We start from the raw sequence: 26443 nt of genomic DNA on the forward strand, positions 1-26443 counted from the left end.
GTGAAGACATTCCTGATGTTTGCACGGCAACATAAGAATACCACTTGAAACTCAGCAGGGAGAAGTGAGTTTCAGAGACTGCTCATGTGTACATTGCCTGAATATACTGTATGAAAGCAGGTTTAGAGAGACAGGTAACATGGAAGAATCTACCACTTCCAATTATTTACTTTACTTATTTAGATGGACAAGCAATTTATATTCTGCCTTTCTAATGCCTGCTGTTGTTAATGATTAAATTTATATTGTGATCTTTCACCAAAGGGCAGCAAACTTGTCAATACTAAAATGATACAGTTAAAACTTCTCACAGCAGTGAAAGACAACCTTCTAGAAACAGTGCATAACTATGATAGGTAACAGTGTTCTTAAACAGTAGTGTTTATCTTTCTAACCGAAGTTTCAAAGCCTCTTCTCCAGCATCCAGCACTTTTGATGGAAACCAGGTGTGTTCCCTGACTGAAGACCCACAGCCTATTCCCCAGCTGCAGTAGAAATGCACCCTCTCCACTTTACCTCTACTGGGAAGGGTGAGATAAGAAGCTCCCTCTAGCATGGTAGAGTCTGGCCCTCTTATTATGACAAAATAAAATCCTCATGCAGGCATCAGATTTAAGTTAAATCACGAGAGAAGGGGCAGTGGGGGCAAGTGAAAGCGCTCTCCTTTACCCCATTGCCATTGAATTTGTGGAAGGCAATTGTCTGCTGCCTCATATTTTTCCTAATGGTAGGCTGGCCTTGTTTTGTGTATCCATGAGGTTCCCTGCTTGTTTTAGACCCCCTTCTGTTCCAGGGTTCTTAAATGTTTGGGTGACCTCCACAGATACAAAAGGCTTTCAATGTGGATCTTTCACCCTGGCTTTTGACACTTGAGATATCTATTTTTAGTACCTACCTTGCCCTTGTAATTTTAGGTTGTTTCAAACTTTTTTTAGTATAGTGTAGTGTAATATTGTGTTCTAATATTAATATTTTAATTGTTGTAACTTGCCCTGGAATCTTTGGGTGAATAATAATAATTACAATATTTATTGTAATTACAGAGATTATCCTCAACATCCCTTTGCATCATTCTTTAGCCTGTGTGAAGTCGGTCCAGATACAGGACATGGATGGACTGTGTAAGAAGACGTTTTGGAAAATCTTGACAGATCATGACACAGCAACACTGAGGAGGAAGTGGTGTCTAGAGTATGCAAATGTTGAATCTGCAGAATGTTGCAATGCCTTTTTAACATCCCTAATAATAAAATGGATGCATATGCCTTCAATTTGCAATCTTCAAAGACTGTGAAACCAATGTACTTATATGGAAGAAGCTCCTATTGGGATGTAGAGACTTTTGAAGAAACATGTATTGGATTAAGCTGCACAGTGCTTTGACAAGTTTCAAATTAGCTTTTTTATCCCTCTAGATTGCACAGGCCATATGCCACAGCAAATAGTTTTGCACATTGAAAAGTGGGTCAGGAAACTCAGCTCTAAATTATTATTGTCTGGGGCATTTATCTTTGATATTTTTTCAATGGGGACATATTTCCCCAACCCAGGTTGCATTTGCTTTTGATTAGGAATGAGTTCATACCTTCACTTTCCATACCTTCCAGGCATCGCTCAGTGCCTTTAGTATTCCCGTAATTATTAAATCCTTTCTGGCAGCTTTATTAGGCTTTATCTGTTCAACTACATCTATGACTTTTGATGGTTCTATTAGGTTTGTCCTCCACCACCCTCTTTCTTTCTTTCTGCATCTTAGTTTATTGTTTGCAGTTTTTGTCACTTGCTGAAGTCCCATACTTCAATGATTTTAAAATATATACCCCACCTTTTAAATCAATATGGTAAGGTGAGATACCAAATTATGCATTTAAAAGCAATAATCCAGATTTGATCAACAGTCCTATGATATTCCACTTATTGTAGTGTGAGCTACAGCTTCTAGATCTTGAATCTCTCTCTCTCTCTCTCTCTCTCTCTCTCTCTCTCTCTCTCTCTCTCTCTCCTCCTTCCCTCCCTCCCTCCCTCCCTCCACCCCCCCTCTCTCTCACACACACAAAGAGGAATTTGCAAGTAAAACACCTTTTATGTGATCCTGGTAACATTAAAGATGAGCTCTATCTAGATTATCACACTGCCGTTGTGAAAATTAATTAGATATCAGAACTTTGCCACTGGAAGAGCATCCCACATTACCAGTCTTCTCAATTTAATTTCTCATTTGCAAAATCACATTTTCTATTAACACAGAAACAGCTTTATATTTTATCTTCACTGTAGCCAACTGAGGCAGGCACCATTGTTCCTTTTTTATACACAAGAAATTGAGGTTGGAGGTGGTCATTTGCCAATAGTTATCCAGCAAATCACCGTGATGACTCAGGATTTGAAACTGAGTCTTCCATTTCCAAGACTGATAGGTGGGTTTTCAGTTGCTCGATATGCTTAGTCAAGACAGTCTGTGTTCCTGTTGTTTCATTGGAGCTAGAAGTAAGCTGAGTTAGCCAACCCTTCAGCGACATCCTGTACATGTGGATAGAAACATTCTTGCCTGTGTGTCACAATTTTCTTTGGTGCGAGCATAACACTGCATGACTGACAGCATTTAAAAGATCACATTGATGCACTCACTTTTATGGAATTTATAGAATTCAATTCAACGGGAAAGTGGGCTAGCTTTATTTCTTGATACTTTTAATCTTTCCTTCCTTCCTTCCTTCCTTCCTTCTTTCTTTCTTTCTTTCTTTCTTTCTTTCTTTCTTTCTTTCTTTCTTTCTTTCTTTCTTTCTTTCTTTCTTATAATTATATGCAACGGTGTAGCCAGCAGAAATACATAATATACTTTAGGACAGTAGGATAGCTCAGTTGCTAAAAGCATGAGGCTCTTAATCTTAGGGTCCCACATTGAGCCCCACATTGGGGAAAAGATTCCTGCATTACAGGGGTTTGGACCCTCATGTTCCCTTCCAAGTCTACAATTCTATGATTCTAATACACAGGATACACACGTACACTTTTCTTTCTTTCTGAAGCTTTCACTGGTTGATGTAAATTGATCTGCAGCAGGGATGGTTGTCCCAGGAACACAGGATGCTGCCTTATACCGCATAAGACAAGTGGTGGTTCAGTATAGTAGCTGGATCAGTATTGTCTACACTGAGTGGAAACAGCTCCCCAGGACTTCAGATAGCCCTCTCTCCCACTCCTACCTGGAGGTGCTGGGGATTGAACTGCAGACATACTGCATGCAAAGTAGATGCTCTACCACAGAGCTACAGCTCTCCCTGTATGTTGTGAAACTGAGTGAGGCTGATCCTAAAAGGTGGCGTCACTCAGCCTCACCACATGGCTTGTCTTTTTATCCTTCAGGTTTTTAAGGCAGGGGTTGGGAACCTTTCACAGCTGTGTTCCCTTGTAAGCAATCTTTGGGAGCTGCTGGTAGTACAAGCTGATACATTTTTCTATGTACCAGATTTGCACAAAAGAGCAGTAAAAAAAATGTGTGGGTGCTACCCCAAGCAAGGACACCTATAAGTCAATTGTGGGTGTGCATGCAGGTATTTGTTTACTTGTGTGTATGCACCTTTCATATGTGAAATGCAAGGTTTTCCCCCAATAATTTTTTTATTAAAGTTTGAAAGAAAATATATAAAGGTTACTATCCAATATCTTTTTATCAAAGATAAAAGAAGCTGATCTAAATAAAAGCACAAACCAAAAGGAGGAAAAGAAAAGAAAAGGTGAGAAAAAGGAAGAGGGGGAAAAGGAAAGGAAGAAAAGAAGAAAATGTGAACTTCTGATTCTTCATCTGTCACCTACATATAGAAAATTATTCAAAAGATCCACTCCAAGATAACACCCAACAATTTCGCTTACTATAAACCAATATTTTATTCAATCCTCAAACCCAGATATCATAGGTTCATTTTCTTTTTCTTTGCAAAAAGTCTATAAGGAGTTTCCAATCTTTACTAAATATTAACAATGATTTATCACTGATTAAGCAAGTCACCTTTGCCATCTCAGCTAAGTCCAATAATTGTAACAATCATTCCTCTACAAGTTTTTCAATATAGCAAATTTGCACCAATGAGCAATGATGTTAAAAATCCAGGCAATCATTTGAAATTATTGGCACGAGAGGCTGCTTCTTCATTTCCTTTCTGCTTTCCTTTTCTTGCCTCCTGTACTTGCATGGGCACATTTTATTTTTTGCTTTTAATACAGTTGCTTTGTGGAACTGCCATTCTGCACAAAAAGTGGTTTTAATTATAAAGATAAAGCAACTGGTGGGAAAGGATGCAGTGCACAAAAATGCCGTATCTAGCAGGTGGTGCAGTCAGTAAAGCAGCACTACGCTTTTTTTGGGGGGGGGGGGGAGCGACCACACAATGTGCTTCAGTACATCCACTGTCATGTAATGTGCAATTTTATATCAGACTTTCTCCCCTTACTGGATTATCTGTGAGGGGGGTGGGAGGTAAGTGGGAGGTACCACTGAGGAAGAAGACACCATGTGTAAATAATACACATTTAAAGAGAATAGTGACCTAAGCAGCTTCAACGTCACATCAAACTCCAGTCTGGATGAGGCCTTCCTCTAAAATGTGGGATCATTCACATTACCGTAAATTCCTCTTGGAGAAAAATGAGATGGAGGTGCGTTGGGACTATGTATATACTAAATATCAGCTTTCTAACACTTCTACCAAAAGTATCCTGACATTGTTGATACCCCTAGTAGCGAATGATTTTGCTCAGATAGATGTCATGTTTCAGAGGGATACAGATCAATGTTTCCGTAGCCCCATTTTCAAAAAAACATTCTCCCACACATCCAATAAGCTGCTGGGAAAATGTGGTAGAACCTGCAAGAGCCAAAAAGAGGAGGAAGAGGGATGGGGAAAGTGGGGGAAGGGGAGGACAAAGGAGCACATCTTAAAGCTCACTCCCTAAGAATAAGTCCCATTGCATTTAATGAGAATTATTTCGGAGTAGGCTTGGATCTTTTTGGACCACAACCCCATTCGTTTTTTGATTTCATTAAAAACTTTGTCCCAGTGCTCTCTTGCAGCAGTAAACACTATGGTGGGAAAGTGACTCTTTCTCTTATTTTCAAAGCAGGGCCGTGTCAAAACAATTGATTCTGTGCATAAAAAAACATTTTCTTGTTTTTATTTTGCAGACATTTTAAATTATATTCAAAGCCCATTGACTTTGGTGGGTTTAAAATGCTTTCCTTGGACTGAGGCCATTCTGCTTCCCTTACACCAGCATGGTTGATTGAATGAATTATTGTGAGGGTGTCATAAGATATTTTATTGTCACTTCACACTATACATTTAAAGTGCATTCTAAATAAATCCCTGTCCTACAAAGAATCATGGGAACTGTAGTTTTGGGTGCTGGAAGTTGTAGTCCTGTGAAGGATAAACTACATCTCCCACTATTCTTTTTTTTGTGGGGGGTGCGGGGTGGTGGTGGGGAGTGTACTTTGAATAAATGGTGTGTCTGCATTCTGCAGCCATAGATAAAACTTTGAATAGTGAACAATTTTTTTGTTCTCCCTTTTGATGCTAACTTTACTGTGTCGTCCCCCCCCCTTCTCCCAGATCAACTCACGGTTAGTTTTGAGCAGTTTATACACAACCTGTCCTTTGAAATGAAGAAGGTCTTTCACTCTCAATTCAGTTTCTAGGAGGAAAAATACTTTTCCTGCTGCGTGTCTCACCCACCCACTCCGGTCACCCCCCCCCCCCAATACGTCAATGCTAGGGAATCCCACTAACCTAAGAAAGCAAAGCGCTCGGATATATGAGCTCTGAGCATCCTCTAATCTGGGCGACAATCTCATTTCACAAGTAGCGGAGGGGAGTCATCTCCATGAGTTTGAACCTGCGTCCTCAGGGGAGGAAAAAAAGTGGGGAGGAGGAAGTTTGTCAGGAAAAGGAGGGAGGGGGGAGACCCTCGTTGAGCCGAATAAGAATGATTAAGAGAAGACTTCGTTGCCTTCCACCCACCTAAAGTCGATAGCACTCCAGCGGACTGGCTGAGGCGGAACTATATAAGCCAGGTGTATGGCAGCCAATTCCGACGGCTGCGACGCGACGCCCAGGACGCAGTTTTTACGGATCGCAGACCAGCCTCCAAGCGGGGAAGTCGCGGGACCGAAGAGGCAACTTTGGCACGGTAAAGTCCTTTCCTCGCCCCTGAAAAGACTCACGACAGGCTTTAGGCAGGTCTCTCAACTTTGTTGTGAATGGACGGGGGCCCCTTGAGTATTACTGAGGGTTTACTGGGTTTACTAGGGTCTACTAGTATATTTCTGCTTGAAATGAATCAGGGTGCCCTCGGGGGTGGGAGGTATGAAGGAGCAGTGAAATCGCTTCCCAGGCGATGCACCTGCCAAGGAGGAAGGTGAATGGAAGAAGTTTGCATTTGTGCAGACGCTACGACCACCGGGTGGGTGGGTGTTTCTGTGTCCCCCCCCCCCGTTAGATTCCCCCCCCCAAAGACAACACTGGGTGAAAGGGAGTTGGAAGAGACAGAACCCAAAGAAGTGGGTTTGTGAATAACTGAATTAATATTCTCCCTCCCTTAATCCTAATTGTTCGCTATATTTGGAGAGCTTACTTAGGGGGATAAAGTACCGAGCTTGGGAGCCCGAGTCCCTTCGTGGTCGGGTTTCCAATCTCTTCTCTCTTTTTCCGAGGGGGTCTAAAACATGGGTGTCCTCGGGAAGGTAGCCCAGGGCCCCACTCAGCAGAATGGGCAGGGCTGGATTTAAAGCGGTAGAGGTATGGGTGGGTGTAGGCGTAAGACCACCCAAATCAGAGCTTGAAGAAAAACCCCACCCTATAAAGACAGATTACGAATCCAAATACAGTATTGTAGTTGCCGTCGATTATAGAGGCGGAGGGATATTAAACCTGCAATTTTGCGAACACTTCGACCAAGCCCCATTTTATTCCCTAGGGTTTATTTTCGAGTAGACAAGCATAGGATTACACTGGGGGGTGGGGTGGGGGGAAGGAACGACCAAGGAATTTTCCGGAAGGGCTAAATTTTTTTTGAGAATATAGTATTTCGCGATGCAAAATATTTTAGCTGTGTTTGAGGGAGAAAGAAAGAGAGACTTTGGATTCTGAATATAATTTTGGGTTAAGGGTGTAATTTCTTAATAGGTTTGAACAGAGATGCTTAAAAATCGAAGTCAGGTTGCTGCTTCCAAGTCCTGGAGTTAGATTTTGAACAGTACCTCGGACGAATCCTCCATGTCCTGGGTGCCCATTCTAGAAAAGATGTCAAATTACAAATCCTTTCAAATTGCCATATTCCATGGTGGGGGAAATCAATAAACTGGGGTAAAAAACCCAGGCGTTGTGCAGTGTTGAAAACAATCAAACAAATAACTAGCCCGCCCCATAGAATCACTTTCGAGGTGCGCGCAACGTTGGTGCAACGGCGCGCCCCGGAGCGAGATAACCCGAGCAATGTGTGTGTGGAGTCCCATATTTGATCACAGACCTAAAGATCCGGGTAAGAAATAAGCAGATACTCCTACAAATTCATTCACAAATTCTCCTTCGGGAGAGGGGAGTCGGGAGGAGCCCCCCGCACCCTACTTGGCGCCCCCCGGCTCCGAGTGAAAACTCGTTCGTCGAGCGCTTTAAAGCCCCAGGAGCGCTTGGGAAAGAAAGCCAGGCAAATCCCGCCTAAAGCCCCGCGGATCGCGAAATGCGTGGCCTGCTTAATGCCCTCCTCATAATCCGTGTCTATAAATGTGCCCTAAAGGGCTCCGGGGTCTAGAAGGGAAGCCGCGGCGGCGGCCTGATGGTGGGCGGGGTCGCGGCGGCGGCGGGACCAGCCCCAAGAGCCCCTCCCTCCTCCTCCCGCTCCGCCTGGTGTTCCTTCTCCTCCTCCCTTCACACGCCGGGCACAGACCCGAGCGCGAAGCGAGCGTCCGGGCTGGCAACTGGCGAGGCCCCCGCTGGGACTATTAGCGGAGCGCGCGCCCGGGGAGCTGGCCTGACACCCCTCGCAGCGGCCAAGCCGAGAGGAGAGAGGGCTCCAGCCTCTGGGAAGCAGCCGCCGCGCGGACGCCCTACTTTCTCTCCCCGGCGCGGCAACCGCGACACGTGCCTTTGGCGCGCCCGCAAGCAGCTGCGACCAACCCGCCGCCCAGAGCGGCCTCGCGCTCGCGGGGCTCGGCGTGTCGTCCCTCCGCTCGAGCCCCAGGCTGCGCGGCCAGTGCCAGCCCCACGATGAGGCGGGAGCTGAGGGCGGGAAGGGGCAGCAGCAGCAGCAGGAGCTAACCGCCGAGCGCTGCCTCCGCCGCCTCGCTCTCTTTCCCCTCAGGAGGCCGAGAGATGCAAGGGGCCAAGCCATGCCGCCGCCGCTACCACGCGCTGCCTGCCCTCCTCTTCTTCCTGCTCTTCACCTCAGGACGGGCGCCCAGAGCCGAGGGCGCCGCCGCCGCCAAGAACAAGACCCGGGACCTCCAGAGCCCGGCGGCGGCGGACAGGAAGGCGCTGCTGGAACTCTTGCTCAGAGCCCTCCGCGAGAGGGGCAGCGGCCACAGCCGCCCTCAGCACCAGGCGCCTTTTCACCCCTTGGGGGCGGAACGGGTCATCGCTCGGCGCTACACGACCGGCGGCGCCCTTTACTCCTCCGCCTCGGTGGATCGAGAAGCCAGAGTGATCTCGTCGTCGTCGTCCTCCAGGGAGCGAGCGGGCGCGCAGGCACCCAGGTTCTTCACCTCTTCCCGGCATTCAGGTAAGCGGAGAACAGCCTAACCCCTAACGGGTCTCGCCCTTCCTGCCCCATCGCAGCTTGGGTCAGAGCTCCTTTGCAGGGGGCAGGGGAAAGAACACGGCTGCCGCTGTCCATGTGCAAAGCGCCACCCCCTCCCTCAACCCAGTTCCTACCTGGGACTGAGATCTCAAGGCTTGGATTCCAGGTAAGCTTGAATGAGCCTCCGCCTTCCCTTGCTGATGCGCGCCTCCTCAACGCGATGGTGCTACCTTCTGCTTTCCCCATCCCTAGTAGTTTCGCATAGTAAAGGAGAAGGCTTTAAAACAGGACCATCCCTGCTCACCGCTCTTACATTGATGCAGCGGGCATCGTTTGAACTCAGGACAGAAGGTTTACCCTCTGGTTTACTTTGACCTAATGACTTCGAAATGACTTTATTGAAAACAGTGCTACTTTTAACTTTACTTCCAGATGACTGTTAGAAATAGGATGCGGTTGGTAAACAGCCAGGCTGACTTGGTGCTTCCCAAACATATTGCAAGTGGTAGCTGGGTTTTAGGCCATTTTAAAATGCAAATCAACCTGTTGATTTGCTTACTGTCACTCATGGTTTCAGTGTTGCTGCTCCAGCTGTTCTGACAAGCCTTATTTCTCTGGCTGGCTCTCCACAGCTCTGGTTTTGTTGTGTCTAGTACAGAGCGTGGTGCTTGATCCTCGGCAGATCTCCCTAACTTTCTCTGCCTTGTCCTGAAAAGTTCCAGGGTATGCAAGGTTCATTCACTTTCAGGCTCTCCAAGTGCTTATTGAACTGTTAATTGGTACAGGTCTTCTGAGGCTAAAACCTCAAGGCACCAGCCTTCCAGCTTTATGTACATAGCAGCCGGAGTTCCAGGAGAGTCTGCTGTTGTCTTTCGTTGTGGAGGCAAATAGACCCCAAAGAAATCCTTTTTGCAATCTTAAAGGGAGAAACAACACTGGCTCTTGGCATTTCTGTTCTCTGTGTTCCCTGGCAGGAGGCACCCATCTCCTCTCCTGCACTGAATTAGTTTTTTTAAGGTGGAGATTTCTTTCATGTGTTCTCAGATCACAACCTGGCCCCTGGCATTTATTACTCCCATTTTGCTTCTGGCTCCACATTGATCAAGATAAAAAAATGCATCTGTTGTTTAGAAAGTGTGTTACTCTTTTTAACACCGAGAAAGAGGCAAAGCCTTCCTAAACAACTATAGTTAACATTTTTAAGGGCAAAACACAGTTTACACAACCCACCACATTCCTGGATTTTTAGACAGAGGAAGTGATTAAGTAAGTACTTAGTTTTAGTAGTGACTTTTGTCAAACTTTTCCATCTTGATAATTTCTTTTCTCTTTTAGTGCCTAAGTGGCTGGAAGTGGAGAGTGATGGTTTGCAAATAAGAGGCACAATGCACAGAATGCTAGGTCTACCCAAGTCCCACTAAAATACATCAAATGAAGGCAGTGGATTTGATCCAACAGACGGCTTGTGTAAACTGAAGGAGCTCCTGCTCACCAGACAAGGCTGTCCTTATTTTTGCTGGTCCTCCTCCAGCTGTGACCACCCCATGTCTCATATCACACCATTCCTAAGGGTCTTTGGATGTCAGGATCAGGAGGCTGCAATGAGATGGAGGCAACAAACTCCATCTGGAGTTCATAGGACCCAGCATAGAATGATTTATGCGATTTTTTTGCTTCAGTTCTGACTCATCGGAACTTACATGAGCCTGTCTTTGGATTGTACCCGAAGACAATAGTTATTTTCTTTCCCAAGAGCTGCATCTACACGAGGACAAATCTGTGTGAGTTCAGTTGTACATTGTATAGTCGTCAATGCATAACTGATATATCTGGTCTGTACAATGCCTTTGGGAAGTTTTCTGTCAGATGCAAGCAAGTAAGCCACTCAATCTGCACTGTAGGCAAGGTGCTTTGGCAGTACAGTGGTACCTTGGGTTACAGACGCTTCAGGTTACAGACTCCGCTAACCCAGAAATAGTGCTTCAGGTTAAGAACTTTGCTTCAGGATGAGAACAGAAATCGTGCTGCGGCGGCACAGCAGCAGCGGGAGGCCCCATTAGCTAAAGTGGTGCTTCAGGTTAAGAAGAGTTTCAAGTTAAGAATGGACCTCCAGAACGAATCAAGCTCTTAACCCAAGGTAGAGGTGCAGCCACGGATGTAAATTAAAAAAATGGATGCACATTTTAATTACATATACTTATTCCACCTTTTTTTTCATTGCTAAAGGCTAATTTAATTATTGTTAAATTTCCATTTATGTTCAACAGCTACAGAAGAGTTTATTTTTAAGTGATATAAAACTCATTAAAGTTTTTCTTTTCTGGAGATAAACTATAGAGAAAGCTAACGCAACTTACACTTTCATGGCCTTATGCAGTTTACACAAAGATGGCTGAATTTGTATATTTTGCTAATACAGGGAAATATTTAAAAATCTCATGATATTCTAAGATACCATGCTCAGAAAAGCACATTTCCTTTCCCAGTAAGTCCAAGGCCCTCTGACATCGCTTTTACCATTATGCTTGTTATGAAGCTGCTACTCAAGAGCCACAGCATTCAAGTACAATTTGACAAATGTTAAGTAAGTTTAGTCATAAATTACCACTATCATCTGGTAGAATATTTTCTGCAAACATACACACAATCAATATCACAGAAATGGTTACGTCCAAATATGAAATTTTATATAACAACCTATCATTGAAGGAATGCTCAGTTTCAATTGCCAATAAATTGCTTTTTCGTTTTACTTATTCCACATTTTTAGTTGATTACATATTATCTACACTGTGTTCCTTTTAGTTTGTCCTTTTTCTGATATAATATCAGGAAGATAGTAACAGACATAATCAGCTCATTGAGCTAAATTAGCATAAACATGGCATGAAGAAACTATGGATTTTGACAATTATTTGTGAGTTATTACAATTGAAATTAAAAGCCATTGTTTTTAAACAACTTCCATTATTTTCTATGTGAAGATTTCAGGCTACAATGAGAAATTACAACATTTGGCCATTGATTAAGAACAATTCATTAGATCGTTGGGCTTTCTAGAAATTTTCTCCATGGAAAACACAATACATTATGGTAATCTGTCCTTTTATGAAACAACAAAAAGACTTTAAAAATATTTATTTGCTGTGGACTCGGCTTCTGCTGCTGATTGAGTTTGGAGCCCTTCTGAATTCTTGCTGGAGCAGTCAGTTCAACTACCATTTTCCTTTATCCTCATGTCTGCCAAAATGCCAGGAATACAGTCAGTGCAGTCTATGTTCTAAGTGGAGTTAGGATCTGATAACCAAAGAGAGAACCTTATGGACAATTATCATGGCAGTCTGAATAGCATAAAAGTAGTTTTCAGTCCATTGGTACCATATTTCAAGAAAGCAAATTCAGGTATTAATATTTTATCCTAACATGGTTGGTGGAAGGGCACAATGCCCCCCCCAAGATGTCAAATTCCATAAAATAACACAGAGGTGGATTTAGGGGCACATGACTGATTTCCTCGCACTGGGTGCAGAGCTTAGGGGCACCACAACTATTATGTAGAATGGAAAGGGGGAGGTGGGGGGGATTTTGGCTTTTCACAGGGCATTGCTCAAATTTGAGGTCCCAAGGTCTGCCACTGGTTAACATATCTTAAAGTGATCACATTTTCACAGAGTAGTATCCAGTCTTGCAGCCCGCTGCACCCTGGTGCAAACTAGAATTTCTGAGGATCCTCCGGAGCAAATTTAGAGGGGGCATAGGAGGCTGCAGAGTGGAGGGGAAACTGCTGAGAATTGCCACTCTGGCTTTTTCTGCTGACAAATAAATTCCATTTGCAGACAGACAACATTGGACACCACCTATATGTACAGTATTACACTGGGTTTCTAATTTCATTCCATTTAACTTTAGAATTGTTCTGGAATGTTTACTGATCTCATGCTTTTATCTTCAAATAGCACACGTTCAACCTTTTTTGTTTTTGTTTTTTAAATAAAGGACTACTTGGATATATAGTGTGTACTAGAAAAGCCTTCAGTAAAAGATTGTGAGTGGCATAAATCTGAAACCACTATTTTATTCTTTAATCAAAGTTTATATTGGAGCAGCTAAATGAACTCCTGTAATGTGACCTTTTCATGTACATCAGGGGCTCCCCTTCAGGTGGTCCATGGCATGTCTTTGGATTTGTGGCTGAAGGCCACAAGTGGTGCATCCATTGCATCCATCTGTACAGTATTGATCTTTAATTGTATTTTTATTGCTTTTATTTCTTTTCTTTTATTGCAGTTTGAGTTCCACAGAATTCAAAGAAGCAATAAAAATAAAATAAAATGCCACAATTTTGTTTGCTCATTGACCTCTCAGCTCCACCTTTCTAATTGGTCCTATGCATGAAACAGGTAGCATACCCGAGGAAGCTACAGCAGAGGTCCTGGATTTCAGTTTTCTACATATCAACCTAAATTTTGGTTCTAGAACCACATTTTATTTGTTCCTGTCAGTGATGTTGACATGTGGAATGACTGCTGATGCCTCCCTAGCTTTATCTGCCAACCTATCTAGTTGAAGTATGATATCTGTTACCTTCATGCCTGGCATGCAGGAACATCATTGTGCCATCTCCATAGCCATGACAAATCCAACTGTCTGTTTCCATTATAATCAGATCACTCACTATCAGTAGAACCTGGTTACAGATAGGTAGCCGTGTTGGTCTGCCATAGTCAAAACAAAAAAATTCCTTCCGGTAGCACTTTAAAGACCGACTAAGTTAGTTCTAAGTTAGTAGAACCTGGGTCCCTGGTGGTGGATTCCTGGCACAAGAGGATAGTTGTTTGTTCCCTCATGAATAGTTCCTCTCTGATTCTCATTCTCTGTGACAATAGAGTCCATGGTAGTGAAATGCTTTTGGCATGTCTTTAAAGACCCCATCCACAAACTTCTCTGCCTCTCTGTTTCTCCAGGTTGACGACTTTGGTCTTAAGGGATCAAACTTGTTCCCTGAGAGGCAAGAATTCATTGCACTAATTACACTCTCAAGGCTTCTGTCCAGCAGGTACATGTGCCATTTTGTGCAACACACGTGATACAATGGCTTTTTGTTGTTCACTTGGGAATTTGTAATATTACATTTTTAATTGTAATATTAAAATGGGAAAGAGTGGACTGTCTGTACCGGTCTCCTCACCCTGTTGCTAAACTCACACAGGTGTCCAGTTTGCTTGTTTGTTTTTCTTTGATACTTTTTCTCAGTGGGTTTGAGGCATTTTCTCATCGGGGGTTTCCTCTCCTGCAGTTTATCTTGCTTGCATGATTCCTTGCTCCTCTGCCCCACCCGCTTGTATGACATACCTTATCGACAATATGCAACAAAATCCTTTGTTTTCGAAAACAATGAAGAATTTTGTGGTACTTTAAAGACTAGCACATCTGGTATGAGATAACCTGGTATGGATGGGAGTGCAATTCATCATATGCAACACTTCATCACAGATCTGATGAAGTAGACTCTCGTTTATGAAATCTAATGCTACAACAAATCTGTTAGTCTGTAACTGTATATAGTTGGTGGACTTACTATGCCATAGTTCATTGCCCATTCCTGCCAACATGGATTCTAGCAAGCGTAGTATTTTTCATCCTCTTTATTCATTGACCAGAAGGTTTTTTAAAAACAAAAACAAAAAGTTCTTTTCACAGTAAGTTGAAGACATTTCCATTCCAAAGCAACAAAGCCTTCTTGGTGTGCTTGGTTGATATTTCTGTCTCTGGATGGAACTGCCTTCAGTTCACTCTGATAAGCTATCTCATTTGCCACATTTCCTGTAAAAATAGTGGGCCCATGCATGATCAGAGGTCTCGACTGCACAGAGCTGAAAACTTGGGGAAAGCCCTCTGCATTTGCAGAAATGCTTGGCTGCCATATCCTTCCCATCCCATCACCCCTCATAAGTTTGGGGAAAATATAGTAAAGGAGATGGTGATAGAAATTGGCAGATGAAAGAGCTGGTGGGTCTTGTCATGCACTGGAGAATTTTTATCATAAGCTGAATACTTTTCTAAGCATTCTCAAGGCTTGGGGAAAACCCAAACCAATTCTGAATTGATTGAAATGATTAATTGCATGTGGATGCCCCACCAATGAAGTATTAAGTTTTATGTATTAAGTACAATTACGTATAAGAATTGCAAAGCATGGTGTATTCTGAAGTTTGCTATTCTGTGAGTGTATAGTTATACTTCTTAGATTCCTTAGTTACTCTTTATTTTCCCTGATGACTCTCTTAAATTAATAGCCCTAAAACCACAGAGGTGGTTTCTACTTGATAAAAAATGTGAGAAGGTAATCACATGTTTTAGAAAAAGGAGCACAAATGTATATTCTTTTGATGCTTGAATCACAGCACCTGTTGTTTTTCTTGAATTCCCATAGTATGAGTCTTATTAAATAGTGATTGAGTTGCTTCTTGCTTTGATTTCCCCTTACTATGACTGAGACCTAATTTATTTGCCCTACTTTTATAATGTCAGTTTCGAACTGTGGGGCTGACATGCTATCCCTCATTTCACTGGCAAACATCCCAGTCCAGCAAAATATACTACAAGCAAGCATAGCAGATACTAATTGGAGTAATGGCTTCAAACTAAATCTCTCACAGTTCAGTTCCTAAATAAGCAACTGACCCAATATGTGTAGGTTTCTTGCTGATAGAAGGTTTTAAATTGAGAGAAAACATAACATTTTTCATCATTTGCTATGCTGGACAGTGGTTTGCATAAATAAATGCCTCAGTCATCCTTTATTTCTCTTGCCTTTCTGACTCTGCTCTAACTTCGTTTGTTGTTATTTTTGCCTCCTCTGTGTCTCATATCCTCAGGGGTAGCTTGGGGGGCATGGGAAGCTGCAGTGAGTTGGGGAAACAGCAAAAAAAATGGGAGCCCCACCTTGCACAAGCAGAAATGCTTAGTGCTTACTCAAAGCCACCACTGGATACAACCCAATAATAGTAGTCTTAATAATAATATGAAACATTTGGACCATAAGGTCCGTTGCTCAAATTACAAGGGAACCAGAAGGAGCTTGGGTCACTTACTTTTGTGGAGACTTCCTTAGTTACCGTTCACTATTTATGGGGTGGGTGGTTGATGATTTGATTAACATTGGAATAAGCAATAACCACTGAGTGCAAATGCACTTGCACTGGATACTAGAGTCTCAAGGCAGAGAAAATGAAACAGATGCAGAACAAAGTGTTATTAAATGTCACATACAATTTTGGACACTGGGTGCCAGTGACTACATCAAAAGATACAGTGATAACAGGGGGGTGGAAATAGATTCAGGTAGTAATATTTGCCTTTGAAACGGGAGATATAATCAGAGCAGCAGCCAGATATGCATTCATGGATTGCACTCCCTCACTTGGATTTGATGCAAAGGAAAAACAGGTATTGGAGTCATAGATTCTGATGATCCCATACTTCACTCTCCCTCTGCCCCATTGGTTTCATGTAGATGAGAGGTGGGTAATCATTTGGCTACATGAGCAAGATCCTTATCAAGATCTGCCTCCTAGGTCAAATTTGATATGTGTATAGTGTCTTTCTGGCATCTGTATCGGGGGGACAAGGGAGGAGTGTACCTTTGGGGGTGAAGTCAAACTGTTGGAAGGTTGAAGTGCCTGCTGTGGCTGTAGAGACTGATACGGAAAAGACATGTTTTGTTGCTGGTGGGGCAGATGAAGGCATCTGGTTGTGCTGCTACAGATGCCCCATGGTATTTCTTGACTCTGCACTCTTCCCAGTGGTCATACACGGTGGTTTGCAAGCCTCCCTGCACTGCCATTTAAAGCTTTCAGTTGCAAAGGCTTAAAAAGGAAGTGGAAGGAACCAAAGTCTTCCCATGCTTCCATTTCAGGCCTCCAGAATCAGGAACTCATAGGGAGTGGAGAAACTTGTAGAATACTTTAAAATAGCCCCTATGCTCTCATTTGATCCTCCAGAGGCTCAAACAGGAGTATAGGGGCTTCATTACTTTGTGGAAGCCTCTTTAAAGCATCTGTCACATGCACGGTGCTTCAAAGGGTGCATTTGCACAGGGCTTTTATCCTCGCTCAGTGGATGACAGCCTGTGCAGGATTAAATCCTATCCTTCTGCCCATCATCTGATGGGCAGGGTGGCATGGGTTCAGGAAAAAGGTCTCACAAGCCCAATTGGATCCACTGGTGAGCCAAGACTGGCCCATGGGCTAGAGGTTCTCAACCTCAATGTACATGTTAAAAGGCATGGGGGACAAAATTGAAGCTAAAAAGTCTACTCTCATGGAAAGGATGAAAAAATTGATTATTACTACCACCACCATCACCACTGTTACTGCTACTATTAATTGCTTATACCCCTCCCACCCAATTGGGATGCCCCAGCTGCTCTGGGCAGCTTCCAACATAAGATAAGCACAGTGAGACATCAGACATTACAAACTTCCTAATACAGGGAGTAAGGGAAACAGGTGGCATTGTGGGTTAAACCACAGAGCCTAGGACTTGCCAATCAGAAGGTTGACTGTTCGAATCCCCGCGACGGGGTGAGCTCCCATTGCTCGGTCCCAGCTCCTGTCAACCTAGCAGTTCAAAAGCACCTCAGAGTGCAAGTAGATAAATAGATACCGCTCTGGCGGGAAGGTAAACAGTGTTTCCATGCGCTGCTCTGGTTCCCCAGAAGCGGCTTGGTCATGCTGGCCACATGACCCGGAAGCTGTACGCCAGCTCCCTCGGCCAATAAAGCGAGATGAGGGCTGCAACCCCAGAGTTGGCCACGACTGGACCTGGTCGGGGTCCCTTTACCTTTTACCTTTACCTAATACAGCGAGTAAGTAACCTGGGGGGAAGTACAATAAAACCTGGTGGGAAATAGAGATGTGCTTTGGATATGGATGAATTCCAAGCCAAGGCAGGGTGCTTCTGAGAGATTTTGAGTTTGTCTGAGATGAAGTAGGATGTGTGCAAAGCTGCATAAGTCAAAGCAGGGACCCTTGAAATGCCCTGTTGTGCCTCAGCAAGCCATACATAAAAAGCAATTAGTAAATGTCTCCAAGCTTACCATATAAGGGAAAGACCAAGCTATTGCGGGAGGAGGGAAAGGAAGCAGCTTTGCAAAATTAAAAGACTTGCTCTAGCTTAAGAAAAATTACAGGATCAAGAAGGTGGAATTAGCTTGTAATCAGAGGGAATGATTTTGCCCACTCCAGAATCACCTATACAGCCTGCCTAGCACAAAAGCCCTGGGTCTTATCTGTCTGCAGTTTGGTAAGTGTCTTACTCTAGGGTATCTCTCCCTATCTCTTCAATTTTCAGCCCACAAAATACTATGGAACTTTGTGATATTTCTATTTATTCAATTCTATCCTAAAATATTTTATCCAATTCTATCCTAAAATAAAAATATCCTATGGGAATTTTCTTTTTTTAAAAATTAAAAAATTAAATGTGCCGAGCACAGATATCCCTACACTCATTTGTCCATAATTTGGTAAGCTTTATCTGGGTGGGTGAAAATATAAGAGCTTGACATTGCTATTGAATTCTGGACAAAGTTACAGATATTCTTGGATTTGCCAATAGTGAATGGAGGTGGGTGTAGAGAAAAATGAAGTAGACATAGACTGAACTTGAGTCAAAATCAAGCGGCTAACAAAACACCACAGGTCAAGGTGGACTGTTTCCCAACACACCAATGTGAGATCTGAATTTTGTGATCAGTGTGTAGCCCATGGACAAATAATTTTGAAGGGCAAGGTATGCTTTTTACAATACATGGAAATTAATTAGACCCAATCAATATGTAGGGAAATAAGTGATGGGCCGATGAACAATTTCATACCAGATTTGTGGTTGAACAGAGGCCTTTGCTATTGAACATTTGCTTTCAGGTCATCAGTTTGAATAAATCTATCTTAGAAGAAGGCCTATGAACAAACTGTTGAATGAGCAAAATCAAAACATTGATTTTACTCAGTGCTTTAGATATGAACAAACATGTAAGAGTGACAGGCCTCTCTGCCTTAAGGCATTTTAATCTGATTAAGAGAATGGAAGTAAACAAAGAATAGAAAATGATCAAATAGAATAAGGGTTGTATCAGCACGAGGCCACCCTTATGTTTTTGGTGACTGTATCTAGTGATGTATCTTTATCAGTGATGGCATTCTTGCAACACGTTCAATTAAGTTTGGAATGAAATAAGCAACAATGTAGATGATTGTGTTAGAAAGCTTTCTAGAAAAGGAATAATATAGGGATGGACTTAAGGGACTAAATTATTTTGAGAGGATGATAAATACCTGGTTTAAATGTACAGCAACATGTTATTAAGCAGAGCTACACATGAGACATGTGCCTGTGTAATCCATTCCCACACTGCCTATACCCTTCTCTCCATGCCATGATTTAAGACTTGTTCAGATAATAAGTAATGCCCTTCTGTTATGACCAAACTGGGCCAATTAGAAACTGACACCAGCTCATGTTTTCAAAGACTGGTTTGATCTGAACCTGGCAACCATGGTTCCCAGTTTAGATGTCAAAAGAAACTATGGTTACTCACACCAGCAATCACCATGGGTTATGAAGTTGGCTTGTTTAGAATAACCGTAGTTTGAGATAATCCATTATCTTATATATGATGAAACAACAAGGGAAAGTCAAAAGCATTTGAACTTTTATTATTTGCTGGGTGAGAAGAGGACAGGGAAGCACTCATGTAATGCCAAACCATGACTTAGTGTTATATCTGAACATTAGCATTATGTCTAAATTGGGCCACCGTACTTTTTTGGTGTCATTGTATCTGGGTATTTCCATGACTAGTAAAGGTAAAGGTAAAGGGACCCCTGACCATTAGGTCCAGTCATGGCCGACTCTAGGGTTGCAGCCCTCATCTCACTTTATTGGCCGAGGGAGCCGGCGTACAGCTTACGGGTCATGTGGCCAGCATGACTAAGCCGCTTCTGGTGAACCAGAGCAGCGCACGGAAACGCCGTTTACCTTCCCGCCGGAGCGGTACCTATTTATCTACTTGCACTTTGACGTGCTTTCAAACTGCTAGGTTGGCAGGAGCAGGGACCGAGCAACGGGAGCTCACCCCGTCGTGGGGATTCGAACCATCAACCTTCTGATCGGCAAGTCCTAGGCTCTGTGGTTTAACCCACAGTGACTAGTGCAGTGTAAATGCATAGGAAAAATGCAAAAAGTGGATAGCAAAAACAAAGACCTATGTAGTTTTATGGAAGTGTAGGTTCAAAGTTGAGACCACAGAAATAGACATAGAACAATAAAAATATTTCATTTTTAGGGTTAGTTTTTTGTTTTAGTCATGTCTTGCAATTTTTAAATAGTGGGTGAGTCCTAAGCATTTAGAGCAAAAGCAAAACAAATAAAAACTGTTTAGTGTTCATACTAGATGGTTATTAATCAATATGCTCCTAGAACAAAGGACTTTTATGAAAAAGCTGTCCCCCCCCTCCTTTGGAAGGAAAGGTGGGATGTAAATTGAATTAATAATTTTGGGCAGTAGTCAACTAAGTTTGAACCATTAGAATGAAGGAAAATGTCTAAGCCCATTAATTTCAATGGGTCTATTCTGAGTAAAAGTTAGTGGTTTTGAAATGTGACAAAATGCATATTTTTCTCATGTCATAGCAAAAAAGTAAAAGGAAAAATAATAATAAAATAGCAACAACTATAATACGGATATGTAAACTGTGGATGTCATCCTGGGAACTTTGAAAAAGGTTTGTATCACTTTACTAAATCAGATTTCTGAATTGGAAACATTTATTTGTAGACCAGGGGTCACCAACCTTTTTGGACCAGTGAATGCTTGGTCTTTAGCTCTGGCACAGCAGAAGACATACGTGAACCTCTTAACAATGTTTTTACAATCGCCTTCTTGGGGATTGGGAGGGCAGGACTTTAACACCCACCTACACCTATTGTGTAGTAGTATTTGCAGAAAATCACCTATAAGGGACTACCTAATCGTAGACAAAACCATCACAGGAAAGATGCATCCTAGTTGCTAGGGGAAAAGGAAGGGCAAAGTGGAGATTCTAAGCACTAGAAAATAAGACAGATTCAGGAAAAGTGCACTAAAAGGGAGGGGAAAGCATAGGGCCCTGGGGATTACTGTTGCCTGGTGTCCAAACAACTAACTTTTCATTTACGGCTCTGACTTCACGTACTGGCTAAGAACACTAACAAGCAGAAGCAGCAAGTCTAGTTCATTTCACAGAAATTGCTTAGAAGGGTACCTGTAAATTGTTCTCCATGACTTTCCTTCAAGGAGGGCTAGAGACTTGCTTTCTCTTTTAAAGTTCAGAGTCCTTTCTGGGATGACAATGATGGTTTTCATGAGTGCAGTGAATGTCACTGGATTGGTGACTCCTGATGCATACATTTTCTGGCTGCTTCCCTTCGTATTGCGTGGACAGGCAGAGTCCCCAGATCCCGCGCGGTCCCCCCGTCATGTGGAATAACGACTCAAGACAACGTGCTATGGGATTAAATTGGCCACAACTTTATTAAATTTCAAATGTGGGTAGACCTTGGCTCAGGCATTGGGCGTTCTCCCTCCCCAGTCCCCAGCCAGGGACCTAGGGAGCATCAGGGTTATCCAGTGTGTGTGTGGGGGGGGATGGGCCGGCTCTGGAGAACATATGTTCAAGCAGAGATAACCGCCCCCGTTACGCCGCCGCCGCAGGGGAGAGCAATGACGACCTTTCGGCGTACGGTCAAAGCCTCCCTTCAGAAAACCCCTTTAACGGGGAACCCTGGTATTGCCGCCGCAAAGAGGAAGATGGACAAAAGGATTCCGCCCAAGGCCTGATACCGCCAAAGTTGTGACGTTTTGCTACGGGAAAGGCGAAACCTGCCAATGCAGGGAAATTCCTTTCCGGCCCTTTAACAGTGACCTTAACGTAGCAGCGCCCGCATACCTGTGAAGAAAAGTTAACCTGCAAAACCTGTGAAGAAAAGTTAACCTGCAAAATAAGACATTAACTGAGGGTGGGTAGGGTGGGAGAAGCTCTGGAGCCAAGTGAGGATTCCCAGGTAAGATCCTCCCTCTATTGTGTGGGCAGGTAATCCCTCCCCTACCTGGCCTGGTCTCCTTGGCAACTCTTCCCCCAGGTGGGATTGGACAACTGACTGAGGTAGGTGGAGACCTCCAGGTATCCCACCTGAGGGAAGGCAAAGCCAAGCCTATGCTGTTGGAGCTACTCCAGATCTAGGGGCTGCAGGCGTCCACGCAAAGGGCGCCCCCCGTTTTAAGCGGGGAGCGGTCATTCCTGCCCAGTGATCCTCAGAGATGGAGTACACAGTCAGCTCAGGTTTTACATCTGTTCCTAAACCACTAACCACAGTGAAGGATTTTTTTTTTAAAATGTACCTCCACATGGAGAATTTCTGGTAGATGCAAAATAGCATGCTGGGGGGAAGGGTTCTATCGTAGCCTATCTTTCTAAATGATGGTATATACAGGGAGTTCAGACATTCAGTCCCTCGCCTTCATCCCTATTGTATCACAAACTGGTTCATAAGTGCAAATCAATGCTTTCTAATGCAGATAGGCCAGGGGTCTGCAACCCACGACTCCGGAGCCGCATGTGGCTCTTTTATACCTTTGCCGCGACTCCGGGGCGGATACTAGCGAGGGGAGGAGGCGCATTGTGCTCCCCGACACTCCCCACTGTGGCGGGCGCTGTACTGGCTGTGACGTCGCATGGGGGCGGTGCGTGCGTTAGTCACGCACCGTCCCGACGTCACCTTCCCGCCCGTTGCGGCTCCCAGGTTTTTTTTCTTCGGAAACGGGTCCAAGTGGCTCTTTTTGTCTTAAAGGTTGCAGACCCCTGAGATAGGCTTTAAGGAACTCTTTGATATTTTTAACCACAGAAGTGCAGCTGTAATCCCTCCTAATTTATTCTATAGTGCTATGAACAATTATTATTATTATTATTATTATTGTTGTTATTGTTATTATTATATGTAAACAGCTTTAATAATAATATCAGTGGGTATTATAATATATGCTCATAGTTTGAGCATATTCACTGTTACCAACCAAGCCTGCATGACCTCCGGATCATATATTACACATATACACACATATCACTGTGGAGTTGATATTTCAAGGTTTTAGGCTGCTAACTAGAGCATGTCACATGGAAGCAGAGCCATAATTTTATTACTAGGGACAATTAACAAAAACCCACTGAGTCTCAATTTGGATTCAAAGGTTGAAACACACTTCAAAAGAGAGAAGTATAAGTTTCCTCCATTTCATAGTGCTCAAGAATCTGGAGTCAGTTCTGTATGTCTGGTACAGTGAATCATGAATCCCCGAATGTAAGACACAGTCTACCTTTCTGTGCTTGCAAACTGTGTGTCAATCAGAATTTCTTAGTTTCTTATAGCTATGATTGGGGGGTGGGAAAGGAGGTACCAAATGGCAAGCCTTTGTAGGTCATCCTCAAGACATGCACAGCTCGCATGGGCTACTCTGAAGAGTCCTCAAAATATAACTTTAGAAACTAACAAGTTTGCCTAAAGTGAGAACACAGTTCTGAATCTTGTTTACCTGTATGAAAACAACACAGAAGGTGTTCTACACATAGAGAGCAGCAAGATGGAAAATGCAATGGGGAGAAAGAAAGAAAGTAAGAAGAACAAATAGCAGACAATGTGTATGTTGTACCAGGGGAAATGAAGTAATGGAGGGATAAAAGAAACATTTAAATCAGTTTGAATAATCGATTAAAATTAACAGCTAAACATTGGATAGAGCAAAGCTGCAATCATATACATACTTGCATAGAATTCAGGTGACTTCTCAGTAAACACGCATAGGATTGTGATGGGTGTGGACTGTTTCACCACCGCAGTAGGATAATATAAAGGGGAATGGAAAGCTGGAGATATTAGCTTAAGGTTAACATATATAAACAGTTACAGATAGGTAGCCGTGTTGGTCTGCCATAGTCAAAACAAAAAAAATTCCTTCCAGTAGCACCTTAAAGACCAACTAAATTAGTTCCTGGTATGAGCTTTCATGTGCATGCACACTTCTTCAGATACCAAACTTGGATCATTGGCTGAAACTTGGTTGGTAACAGTGAATATGCTCAAATTTGGATCATTGGCTGAAACTTGGATCATTGGTTGATGTACCCAAAGTGCTATCTATATTGACTGGTGGCAGCTTTGAAAGCTCTTTCTCAGCCTTGCTGTCTGAAATACGGATAACTCTAGAAGCTTGGACTTTCTGAATGGAAAACTTTCACTCAGCTAGTCAGCTACAGCCCCTGAAGAAACGTGTGTGGATGTTTTCGCCCTGGATTGGTGCAGTGAGGAAAAGAGGAAGTAAAGACAGAATTTTGATAAATGGCAGCATAGAACATGATCATCAAAACAACAAGATTCCAGAAAAGGAATTTGGTTGAACGGGACTGCACAATGTCTGGCTGAAAGGCATGCTTTTGATACTTAGCCAGGCAAAGGAATGAATGTACACTGATGTGGACCATTTATTCTTAGAAATATTCATTACTAATTTGAGTAACAATTGCTTGCCAATGGAAAAGTATCTCTGCTGTGTTGTTAATAATATTTAGGGCTACAGTTTCCACTGCTGCCTGTCAAATATTTTCAAAGGCATCACGTAGGCACAATCCAACACGGACTCAGTCAAGAGGCTTCAGGATAATTATATGTAGGATGCTAAATATGTTCATTAGGCTTGAACTGAAAGCATATGTGGTACTTTTTGCAAACACTTCTTATGTTTAGGGTTTCAAGACAACAACCCTAAAGAGACAGGCATTCAGAATAAAGACAGTGTGAGGGGAAATTGTCTTAGGTTGCCCTAAGTGCATCCTGGGATCTTTTTTGGAGGGAGGGGTTGTTTAAATAGCAGGCAATTTTTATTTTTATGTGCCAATTGGGGAAAGCATTTAGAAACTTGACCCTGTGACCATTCATCCCTCCTGCCAAAGAAATATCAGTCATGTGCCTCCCCTCCTACTGCAAGGTCTTTTATTCCGCCTTTCAGGAAACAATAGTATTATGCATTTTCAAACTCCCTGAATACCTAAATGCTAATCGTTCACTGAAGTTTGTACTACTAAAAAGTGTTGTGAATGTCAGCTTAACTTGATTTCTAACTTAAGCTTCCTATCATGTGTGACTGTTCTACAACCCCCCACATATGGATTACTTCATGGCTTAGGGCTGTAATTATCTGCTTGAGCCTCCAGCTGCTTGTCCCACAATCAAGCAAATTAAATCATTACAAATCCAATATACCTTACTATGCTGATCCTACTAAGTTGCTGAGAACCTATATAAAGCATTGTGCAATCCTACACAATCTTGTTCTCATCTTAAGTGGTGTCTCTATATTCCCAAATGTTTTACAAAACAATAAAATATTTCTCTAACAGTAACATTTATTTCAGAGTAATGTTGTTCAAAAGACCAAATAGCCATTATACAAATGTTTGTAGCCATCAAACAAATGGCTTTTTCCATTCTTTTAATCAAGCAATGTGCTTCAGAATATAACATCTTCAAAATATATATTTAATATTAAGTAGCACATTTGTAGAATATGGTAAAACTCATGGTGTACAATTGACTGAGAAATGCTGCTGAGAAAGTCCAAATGAAATTACAGTGGTACCTCAGGTTAAGAACTTAATTCGTTCTGGAGGTCCATTCTTAACCTGAAACTGTTTTAACCTGGGGTACCACTTTGCCTAATGGGGCCTCCCGCTGCCGCCGTCCTGCCACCATGTGATTTCTGTCCTCATGCTGAAGCAAAGTTCTTAACCCGAGGTACTATTTCTGGGTTAGTGGAGTCTGTAACATGAAGCGTCTGTAAGATGAAGTGTCTGTAATAGGAGTACTGCAAAGATTTTAGGCTTAGTCTTCCAAGTTCTGCACTTGCACAAGTTCCAAGAAAAATGAGGAAAGATTGGATAAATGCCTAGGGTCTCTTATGTTGTGGAAGTGATCTTGACACAATGAACTGCTGCTAGCTTCTGCTGCTTGCTGAATGGAAGCTGCTGGCCCTGACTTGTAGAAACCTGTAGGAGGACCAGAATGATTTGACCCATCCTATAACCTCTAATGGTTATTTTGTTGAATGTTTTTGAAACCTGGGTCAAATGACCTGGTAGAATTTATTCTGCTGGATGTGGGTGTTCATATGTTCTCTTGTTTTGCCTTTTTAACTTATTAGAGGCAGTATAACACTAAAAACAGAAGCCAATTCTGTTCTGCCTCCACACTGCTACATATTTGCCTCCTGTCTAGGAATGGACTGAAGTGTTTATTCCAAATTTGTCACCCCATTCGGAAGGCAGTTAATTCCAGGTAGCCGTTTCAGAGGCTGTGGTTTTGCACCCAAAATAGTTTTTTGGAGGAAGGGCTTACCATAGCAGTGAAAGCATGAATTCACTCTCCCCCTTTTTTCTTTTCTTTCTTCATGGCCCCTCTTCTCCCTTGAAGTTTGGTATTTACCCCCAAATGCCCCTTAAAAATATGGCAAAAGACTGAAACGAAAGTTTGAGGACCTGATTCTGCTGTAGACAGAAACAGG

The 26443-nt window shown here is 42.9% G+C and overlaps 1 protein-coding gene across 3 annotated transcripts in view; it reads left to right on the forward strand.

Moving 5' to 3' along the window:
* Window positions 1-5869: 5869 nt before the first annotated feature.
* ALKAL1 (ALK and LTK ligand 1) overlaps window positions 5870-26443 on the forward strand; it is a 33673-nt gene continuing 13099 nt past the window's right edge. Inside the window, exons 1-3 of one of the 3 annotated variants that reach the window (XM_083748057.1) lie at window positions 5870-6186; window positions 7426-7536; window positions 8356-8772. In XM_083748057.1, the coding sequence (XP_083604183.1) occupies window positions 6075-6186; window positions 7426-7536; window positions 8356-8772 (640 nt within the window). In that variant the 5' untranslated portion in view covers window positions 5870-6074. The remainder of the gene's footprint in view (window positions 6187-7425; window positions 7537-8355; window positions 8773-26443) is intronic. The other 2 variants (XM_083748056.1, XM_083748058.1) reach the window with 2 other exon arrangements.

Source organism: Podarcis gaigeae, assembly GCF_964106915.1.
Source record: "Podarcis gaigeae genome assembly, chromosome: 7".
NCBI lineage: Eukaryota > Metazoa > Chordata > Lepidosauria > Squamata > Lacertidae > Podarcis > Podarcis gaigeae.